This window comes from Geospiza fortis, unplaced genomic scaffold, assembly GCF_000277835.1.
Source record: "Geospiza fortis unplaced genomic scaffold, GeoFor_1.0 scaffold26, whole genome shotgun sequence".
Classification (NCBI taxonomy): domain Eukaryota; kingdom Metazoa; phylum Chordata; class Aves; order Passeriformes; family Thraupidae; genus Geospiza; species Geospiza fortis.
Genome location: NW_005054425.1, coordinates 1,378,024 through 1,388,132, shown reverse-complemented (window position 1 = coordinate 1,388,132; position 10,109 = coordinate 1,378,024). Strand labels below are relative to the sequence as shown.

General features: G+C 53.2%; 1 protein-coding gene across 1 annotated transcript in view; it reads left to right on the top strand.

Annotated features, from left to right (window-relative positions):
* Nucleotides 1-1,734, top strand: part of LOC102037282 (receptor-type tyrosine-protein phosphatase V-like) — a 45,079-nt gene extending 43,345 nt beyond the window's left edge. The window contains exon 36 of the mRNA XM_031061775.1: nt 1,221-1,734. Within this exon, the coding sequence (XP_030917635.1) occupies nt 1,221-1,280 (60 nt within the window). The 3' untranslated portion in view covers nt 1,281-1,734. The remainder of the gene's footprint in view (nt 1-1,220) is intronic.
* The last annotated feature ends 8,375 nt before the right edge of the window (nt 1,735-10,109 follow it).

The window sequence follows — 10,109 nt, the reverse complement described above, 5'->3', positions numbered from 1 at the left end:
GGTCATTGGCTGCTGTTGTGCTGGAGGGATGGGATTTTTGGGGGGGAAGATGAACCTTTGATGGATATTCAGGGATAACTGTCAGATATGAAGCCCCAGCAGCCCCAGCGTGGTGCATGTCCCAGGGCATGTGCTCTTGCATGTGGCCAGTGCCTGAGTGTGCCTGGGCTGTCCCTGCCCGTTCCCCGGTCTGTGACTCACTGCACACCCTGTGTGACCCTGAGCCTCAGCCATTGTGTGCTCACCCTCGGTGAGGCTGAGCCCCCAGCACAGGGAGGAGGCTCCTCGTGACTTGTGGCTCAGCCAGAGCATTAATGAGCTCTGGGAATGCTCTGGGGCCCCTCTGCAGCCCTAATCCCCCTGGCCATGCCACGTGATCCCAGCCCACACCACGGGCTGCCTGCCCTTGCCTCCAGCTCTGTGCCCTGAGTACAGCCCCAGTTACCTCCTCACATCCTCCTCCTCAGCCCTGGTTTGTGCCCTGGTGTCATTTTGGGGCAGCCTGGTGTTTGGGCAGAACCTCATGTCAAACACAGGGGGACTCAGGACCTCAGAGCTCATATTGGGACCTAATGGATCAGTTTGGTGATACTAAAAAGAGACAGACAATGCAGCAGGGCTAAACCCACACAGATCCTTCTGTGCCTCTGTGAGCATCTGCCCTGCTCTGCTGTCAGCTCCTGACTCTACAAGCTCCTACACCAAGGGAAACTCCTGGTCCAGGGATCTTCCCCATTTTCCCTTGGTGTAGTCCCAGTGTACCAGAGTCAGGAGCTGACAGCAGAGCAGGGCAGATGCTGCTCCAGGGATCTTCCCTCCTGGCCCCAGGTCACTGGCAGACCCCAAGCCTCCATCCCTGTGCCCTGCACATCCCTGGAGCTGCTCTTTGCTGTTGTTTTGGATGCAAACACTGCAGCACATCCAAAAGCCACTGGGGCCCTTGGAGGGGGAGCCAAATGAAATTGTTCCTCTGCAGCTTGGAGGGGGTGTTCCTCTCAGCCCCATCACAGGGCATGAGGAAGGGGAAACAAACAAACATGGTGTAACAGGCTTGGGTGGCTGTGGTGACACAGAACCACCGTGGACTACTGGGGAGAGCAAATCCTGCTCTGCTACCAGACACTGCTCCTTAATGAGGATTTTTTAAAGCAAACTGCGAGGTTAATGTGTGACCTGGATGTCTCTATCAGAAACCTGACTCTGACCTCTCTCTCTTGCAGGACCAGTACATCTTCCTGCACACCTGCATCCAGGACATCCTGGCTCAGAACCAGCCCTGACACCACCTGGCCCTTCTGGCACCTTCTGCCTGCCCTGCCTGCTCCTCTACAGAGCTGGGGGCACCGTGGCACTCGTGGCACAGAGGAGCCCTGCAGGAGCAGTGCCCTCCCTGCCTGGGCAGTGTCCCCAGCGTGGTGCCAGCTGTGACTCCTGGACACACAGACAGTGTCCTGGGACACACGGACAGTGTCCTGCCACACCCCACTGCAGCCTCAGTGCACACACAGTGAGGGGCTGGGCAGGATCCTCTCGTCTTCTGGAGATCCCCTGAGATTTCTGGTGCCTGGAGGGCTCTGTGCCCCCCCAGTGCACACTGTGGGGCTCTGTGGTGCCCCTGAGCCCAGCATGAGCATGGAGCACCATGGGCTGCAGTGCCCCTGGGCTCAGGTGTGGGCACAGCCCTGGGGGAGCTGCCTGGTCTCAGCTGGAATGGTCTTAGGTACAAACAATAAAGAGCCCTAGGAAAGTGTGTGCTTGTAAGGGGGGCTTGGCTTTTGAGGGCTCCAGCTGAAGGCTCCAGCACAGCAGCTGTTCCCAAAAGAGCAGCTGTGTCCCCAGCCATGGGTCACAGCAGTGTCCCTTGGCGCTCCAGATGCTGCAATCCATGGCTCAGCAGCTTCTGGTCACTCTCATCTGCTCCTTCCCCTGAGGCAACACTTGTCAGTGAATGCCCAGCCCAGCCAGGCACATTTTCAGGGCTCAGGGTTGTGAACCTGCACCAAGGATCAGCTGCACACTGGGAAGCAGCTGGCAGCCTCAGCAGTCCTGCTGCTCTGGGCTGTCCATGCAGGGATGTGGCTGCTCTGCAAGCAGGGCTGGCCATGCACAAGCTGAACTCAAGAACCAACTCAGTCCTCTGAGCTGCACGTGCAGGACTGAAGGAAGAGTTAAAAAAAAAGAAGATGGTTTCACAAGCATACTCCCCATGTAGAAAAAACTGTACCTGGGACCCTGTTTGCCCTTCTGCTCCCCTTCAGGCAGGGTAGTGCAGCCTCAAAGCAGTGCCCCTGCTCTAGTGTGACCCAAAATCCTGCGCACTGTTCCATGTTCTGCCGCCTTGGGATGGGGTGAGGAGACACAACAGGTTTGATAAGGGGCTCCCAACACCTGGCATGAGCAGCAGAGAGCCCCAGGTGGGTGACTGAGCTGGCCACTCCTCCAAATGCCCCTGTGATTCCACTAGAAGCTTCTCCTTCTTCCAGAACAAGGATCTGCCCCAGGATGGGACGCCCAGGGCACCTCAGCATCAGCCATCCCAGCCCTGGGATGAGGCTCTTTTGCAGCTGGGAATCCTTTTCTCCCTCTCCTAAATCAGGTTTCCTCCTGCTCCCACCCTGCAGCACCCAGCAGGGCTGTGCAGCCCCAGCCAGGGGTCCTGCCTGCTGTCCCCTGCACCAGCTGGGGCCCTGGCAGGGCACGGCTGGCTGGGAGCAGTGCCACCCTGAGCACAGGACACCTTCAGTGCCACCCTGAGCACAGGACACCTTCAGTGCCACTCTGCACACAGGGCAATTTCTGTGTCACCCCTGCGTGCAGGGCAAATTCTGTGTCACTGCACACAGGACAAGTTCTGTATCACCCTGCACACAGGACGGATTCTGTGCCACCCTGCACACAGGACGGATTCTGTGTCACCCTGCACACAGGGCAAATTCTCAAATTCTGTGCCACTCTGCACACAGGACAATCTGTATCACCCCTGCACACAGGACAAACTCTGTGTCACCCTGCACATGGGACAAATTCAGTGCCACTCCTGCACACAGGACAAACTCTGTGTCACCTTGCACACAGGACAGTTTCTGTGTCACCCTGCCCATGGGACAAATTCAGTGCCACCTTGCACACAGGACACCTTGTGTGTCACCCTGCACACAGGACACTTTCTGTGCTGCAGGCAGGGCTGCTCAGTCCCTCTGCCTGCTCCCAGCTCCAAGCTGCAGCACTCCTGGCCTGGAGGAGCCCAGCTGGAGCAGAGCCTCAGCCCCATGGAGGGCTGGATTTCCTCCCACCCTGTGTGGGCACTGCTGCCTTCAGCACAGCCCAGACCATCCTGGGCAGCCCACGGGCACCCTCAGCCCTCCTGAGCTGCCTTGTTCTGGCTGCAGCTGCTCTTTGGAAATGTTTCTGTGTCACCACATCCTTGTGCCAGGGTCAGCCAAGTGTGATGTGCCCTGTCCCTGCTGCTCACCTGTGGGAACCCAGCACATCCCTCTGGCTGTCCAGGACGGCCAGGACCCTGCAGGGGGCTCAGAGACCCTGGCACAGAGCCCAAAACACCTGGGGGTTTGATTATGACCCATGGAGCAAATTACCAACCTTGTATGAAGATCAGCAAGCCACAACAGTTTAGGTAGAATATTAGTGAAGTTATGGAGTGGAAAAGTAGATTTTGGGGTTTTTGGTATGGGGGTTCAGGAGGCAAGATGGAGGGATCTGGGTGTGTCCAGCCTTTCTCCTTCTTGGCCTCCATCTTCTGCTGTGATGGTGGCACTTACAGATGGGTTTAGAGTAGAAGCTCACTGTCTAACACAGGTGATAGGTATTGGAAAGTAATTGTAAATATTGTACATGTAGTTTTTAGTATAAAGACATAACACTGCCCTGGGGGCAGGCAGAGTGCCTGGAACTGTCCTGATGGACGGACCTCGGCAGGAGAGGAGAAAATTTTTTATAGATAAGGAACAATAAACAACCTTGAGACTGAGAAATGAAGAGCTCTGACTCCTTCTTCAAGTGCCAGGCTGGGAAAAGAGAATTTCCAACTTTTCTCGGGGTCACTCTGAGCAACAAGAGACCCCGACACTCAGCCTGCACCAGTGCCCATCCAGTGACACTGCTGCTCCTGGGGACGTGCCAGCATGCCAGGGGCTCTCCAGGACGATCAGTGAATACTCCCAACATGAAAAGGCCTTGTGAAGCTCCGTGGATGTTCCCATGTGCACAAAAAGATTTATGATGCTGCCTTGGGAGGAGCCCAGTCCACAGGGAGCCTGATGGTTTTGTGGCTTTTGTGTAACCAGTGAGTCCTAAAGCACACTGGGGCTGCAGGATGAGGGTCACAAGAGGGGAATGTTTGTTTCCACAGCCAGGATCAGGGGCATTGGGCTGTTGGGACATCAGGGGCATTGGGCTGTTGCTCTGCAGCAGAACCACCTGCCCTGTGTGTCTGGGCCACCACGGGAGGACACCTCAGGGCACACTGGGGAGCAAACAAGCTGCTAAGACAAACCTGTCAGAACCCAGGAAATCCCTCTGCCTGCCCTGGAGGGCTCCAGCCCCTGCCCAGGGGGCTCAGAGACCTTGACACAGAGCCCAAGACCCCTGTGCCTTTGATTTAGCCCTTGGAAAAAACAATTACCAACCTTTATATGAAGAATTACAAGCCACGAAAGTTTAAGTAGAATGACAGTGAATTTATCACAGGGTGAAAAGTAGATTTTGGGGTTTTTAGAATGGGGGTTCAGGGGGCAAGATGGAGGAATCGGGGCATGTCCAGCCTTTCTCCTTCATGGCCTCCATCTCCTGCAGTGATGGTGGCACTTTTGGATTGGTTTAGAGTAGAAGTTCACTGTCTAACACAGGTGATAGGTATTGGGAAGTAATTGTAAACATTGCACACGTAGTTTTTAGTATAAAAAGATAACAACTCCCCAGAGGCGGGCAGAGTGCCTCTGTCTGTCTTGCTGAGCAGACCTCGGCAGGGCAGGAGAAAGAATTTTATAGATAAGAAACAATAAACAACCTTGAGAATGAGAAGTGAAGAGTTCTGACTCCTTCGTGGAGCATCAGGCTGGGAAAAGAGACTTTCTGACACATCTTGGGGTCACTCTGACCAGCGAGAGTCCCAAGACAAACCTGGTCCAAAGCATGATGTGCCATTTGTCCAGGGCCTGGAGCTGACAGGCTGGTGGAGTTTGGAGCTGCCCAGCAGCACAGAATCTCCCCAGTGCTGGGGCTTTTACCCCAAGAGCCCCCAAGAAGGAGTAGTCCCAAACCCCTGTGTCCTGCTCACTCCTGCACACAGCCCCATCCAACCCTGGTGTCCAACTTTCACCCTCCAGCTGCATCCAGCCTTTAAAACAATTCTTGGGCTACACGACAGCAGCCTTTCTGCCAGGACCTGCAGGTCCACTCCAACATACCCCTGGAAGAGCAGTGAAAATGCTGATATTTTCATCCTGGAGACTCAATCCCACCCTCTTGTAGAGTCTTGGGACTTCTGCTGCTCACAGTGACCCCGAGATATGTTAGAAAGTCTCTTTTTCCAGCCCGGCGCTCGAAGAAGGAGTCAGAACTCTGCAGTTCTCGGTCTCCAGGTTGTTTATTGTTTTTCATCTATAAAATTCTTTCTCCTGTCCAGCCATGATCTGCTCAGCAGGACAGTTCCAGGCACTCTGCCTGCCCCCAGAGCAGTGTTATGTCTTTATATAAAAACTACGTGTACAATATTTACAATTACTTCCCAATACCTATCACCTGTGTTAGACAGTGAGCTTCTGCTCTAAACCAATCTGTGAGTGCCAATATCACCCAGAAGATGGAGGCCAAGAAGAAGAAGGAGAAAGGCTGGACACACTCAGATCCCTCCATCTTGCCCCCTGAACCCCCATTCTAAAAACCCCAAAAAATCTCTTTTTCCCCCCATGACAAACTGATTATTATTCTTCCTAGACTTTTGTGGCTTGCAGATCCTCATACAAGGTTGGTAATTTTCTCCACGGGTCATAATCAAACCCACAGGTGTCCTGGGCTCTGTGCCAGGGCGTCTGAGCCCCCTGGCAGGGCCCTGGCAGTCCAGAGGGATGTCCTGAATTCTGGCAGTGCAGCTCCTCTCACTGCTTCACCCTCAGCACAGCTGAGCTGCAGAGCATGGGCAGGCAGAGCCTCCTGTGTTGGAAGGAGTGAGGGAGCTGCTGCTGTGGGACAGGGCTGGTGTGATGCCCTCAAACAGGGCAGAGGTGACCCAGACCTGGATCCAGCTCCAGCTCCAGCTCCACCCTGCTGGTGCTGCTGGGTGTGACCGTGTTCACAGGGGTCTGAGGATGAGGGAGGAGATGAGGATCTGACTCCATGTTTCAGAAGGCTGATTTATTATTTTATGATATATATTACATTAAAACTATACTAAAAGAATAGAAGAAAGGTTTTCATCACAAGGCTTGCAAGGAAAGGAAAAAGAATGGAATGAATAAAAAAAGCTCGTGACTCTCAGACAGTCCAAGACAGCTGGACTGTGATTGGCCATTAGTTAGAAACAACCACATGAGACCAATCACAGATGCACCTGTTGCATGCCACAGCAGCAGATAACCATTGTTTGCATTTTGTTCCTGAGGCCTCTCAGCTTCTCAGGAGAAAAAATCCTAATGAAAGGATTTTTCATAAAATGTGTCTGTGACAGCTGAGCACAGCCAGTGGCTCTCCTGGCTCTGCATGGCCCAGAACTCGGGGCCATGGTTAAGCTGAGGCCATGGACCATCCTGAGCATGGCTCCACATCCCCAGGGGTGTGTGGAGATGGGGTTTGGCATCAGGCTGTACTCAGCACTGAGAAGCCTCTGTCCCTGTGTGTCCCTGCACGGGTTCTGATGTTAAAGCTCCTGATGCTCCTTGTCCCAGAGGATTTCAGGACCTGTGGAGTGCCCTACATGCAAAGCAGGGCCGCTCACAGTGGCAGGGAGGATGCCATGGGCTGGCAGGAGCCTTGTGAGGGGCACAGAAGGAGCCTGAATGGGGGTTCAGCCTCTTGTGCTGCTGGCTGCTCCCCTGCATGGGTGGGCATTGTCCCCCTGGGCTCTGCACGGACAAGGAGAGGCAGGAGACCCCCAGGCTCTCCCTGCTGCTCTCCCACAGTCAGAATTACCCTGTGGTGCTCAGAGCCATCAGGGCTGGGCTTTGCTCAAAGCCTTGCTCTGTGAGGAGGGGCTCTGGGGCTGCCTCCACAGCTGATGGCACAGGAGGGAGGCTGAGAATGGGGCAGAACTGATTGCATGGAGAAGAGCAGAACATCAACCTGGGCACGCCCCAGGCCATGCCCTGGTGGCAGTGACCAAGCAAGGGCTGGGCTGAGCTCTGCTGGCACCACACCAGCTCTCACCCTGGAGCTCAGCACAGCACAGGACTGTCCATGCTCCTCATGGGTGGGCAGGGCTCCAGGAACCTTCACAGTCCCTTGGGAAGTGTCCCTGGGTCTCCTGTGTGTCTGTGCACAGAGCCAGCAGTGCCAGGACAGGGCACAGGGTGTCACCCACAGCTGGAGGCACAGAGCTCCAGAAGGAGGGAAGTGAAAGCCATGGTGGGGGAGCCACGGTGCTGCCCACAGAGCTTCCATGGGCCCAGGAGTGAGGGATGCCTCAGCCCTCACATCTGGCCAGCACATCTGCATGGTGCTCCCAGCACAAGGGGAGCCTGCAGGCAGCTGCAGTAAAGCTTCTCCAGCAGCTGTGCTGGGAGCTCCTCCGTCCTAGTTAGACAGAGACAACACAAAGCAACACACTCAGTTTCAGAAGGCTTCAAACTGTTTTTATTCCAGCATGCATGCATTTTCATACATTCTTACAAAACACATAAGTTTACACTTCACTCATTGATCAGGAGAGACAAACAAAGTGCTCATTGGAATTGGCAGTTGCAGGTTTCTCTCATTTATCCTTCTTTCTTTCTTGGTTTCTATGGTGGAAAATTCTTTCAGGGGCAAACATGGATCCCCTTCTCAAAGTTCTCTGTGGCTCACAGGAGTTGCTGTAAAACCTCTCCCACATTCCTCATCCCAGGGCAGCCCAGGACAGGGATTTGTCACACAAACTGTCCCACAGGTTCTGCCCAGTGAGTGCCATGGCTGTGCCAGCCAGGGTGTGTCTGTGGCACAGCCTGTGCCGCTCCTGCCTGACAGGAGGCCAGGCTGGTGATGATGATGATGATGATGATGAATTTATGGCCTCCCACCCAGGGCTGCAGCGGAGTCAGCAGCCACAGATGCTCACAGAGGGTGTTGTGGGAGCTGTGGTTGGGATGAATAATTTTCCAGCCCTGCAGCTCAAGAGCCATGAAACCCAGAGGGGGAGAGAAAGACAACAGAGCACTAAAACAAAACAAACCTCTGGCTTGAGCTGCCCAGTGAGTTCTGGGCCATGTTCTTCATGTTTATCCTGCTCCAGATGAGCAGCATCCAACCATTGCCCTCCTCCATCAGTGCAGGGGTCAAAACAGGGGGGATGAGGAAGATTTGCCTGTTTGGACCCCCCTTCCTACTCCCTGCTCCCCTTTCCAGCAGGGGCAGGCAGGGTTGCTGCTGCCAAGTGACAGGAGAGGGGACACCCACCCCTCAGAGCTGGGGGACACAGCCATGGCAGCCTGGTGGGGGCTGCTGGGGCACCACTTGTGGAAACCCAGGGCACACAGGGAATATTTCTGTGTCTGCTCTGGGATGCCCTGACCCCAGGACAGCACTGACTTTGACCCTCATCCATGGAGAAAGTTTCCCAGACTTCAAGATCGACTGGAATCCACAAAAGTGTGAAATAGATTATAGAGAGTAGTGTAGGTGTATCACTTGGTGGGAAATTAAGGTTTTGGGATTTTTAGTATGTTGTGGATGGAAGCAAGATGGAGGGCACAGGGTGTCATCCTGGGTTTCTTCTTCATGCTTCTTCTTCCTCCTTCTTCTCCATGGGTTTGGGTGACATTTTGTAATTGGGCAGAAAAGTCTGCATGCAGGCTCTGTGGGATCAGTTATTGGGTTAAAAAGGAAAAGAATCTAGGTATCAGTTCTTAATTGGACAGTTTAGTCTTAAAAAGACCTTGTACCAAGAGATTGTTGGCCATTTTCTAATGAAAAGCTGCCCCACTCACAGTAGTGAGACTGTTTCACTGATAAGAAATAATGAACACCTGAGTCTGAACATGAACTATCATCTCAAGTGCCTTCAATCCAGACCCAGAGAAACTGATATGACCCCCAAGAGAACACTGCATTGACCTGAGGCTGTGGAGAAGCTTCCAAAATGGAATGACAGAACCGGGATTGTGGGTGTGGAGTTTGAATAGAAGTGTGTGATATCACAGGGTGGGAAAATTAGCGTTCAAGGGTTTGGAACATAGCAATATATATGGGGCAAGATGGAGGTTTTAGGGTAGAGGTTGCTCCTTCTTCTTCACCTTCTCCATGGGTTTGGGTGGTTTTGTGTAATTGGACAGAAAAGCCTGCATTGCCAACTTTGAGTGATTAGCTATTGGGCTAAAACTGAAAATAATTTACGTGTCATTTCTTAATTGGATAGTTTAGCCTTGAAAGTTATTGTAACAAGAGATTGTTGGCCCTTTTGTGCCTTCTCATGAAAAGCTGCCGAGCTCACAGTAGTGAGACTGTTCTACTGACAAGAAATAATGAACACCTGAGTCTGAACATGAACTATCATCTCAAGTGCCTTCAATCCAGACCCAGAGAAGCTCGGCAGGGGCAGCGCTCTCCCCTCGCTGCCGCTAGAGGACAACACACAAACACGGCTGAGCTGCAGGAAAACCCCAACCCGGGCAGCAGCGGGAGCTCCGTGCCCGCAGTGATGCCACGGCTCACTCTGAGCTGCAGCTTCAGCCAGACTGCGCTGGAAATTGCACTTCCACCCCCGAGGGGCTTATTCAGGAATTCCAGGTTTGCCATGTGTAGTGGTTTTGGTTGGTTAATTTGAGATTTTATTAATTTTGAGATTAATAAATTGGGTTTCTTGGTTGTTTTTTTTTTTCATCTTTAACATGTGTCTTTCATGGAGGTGTGTTTAGTTTTTCAGTGGTTCAATACTTATATACTTATACTATATGTTACTTATA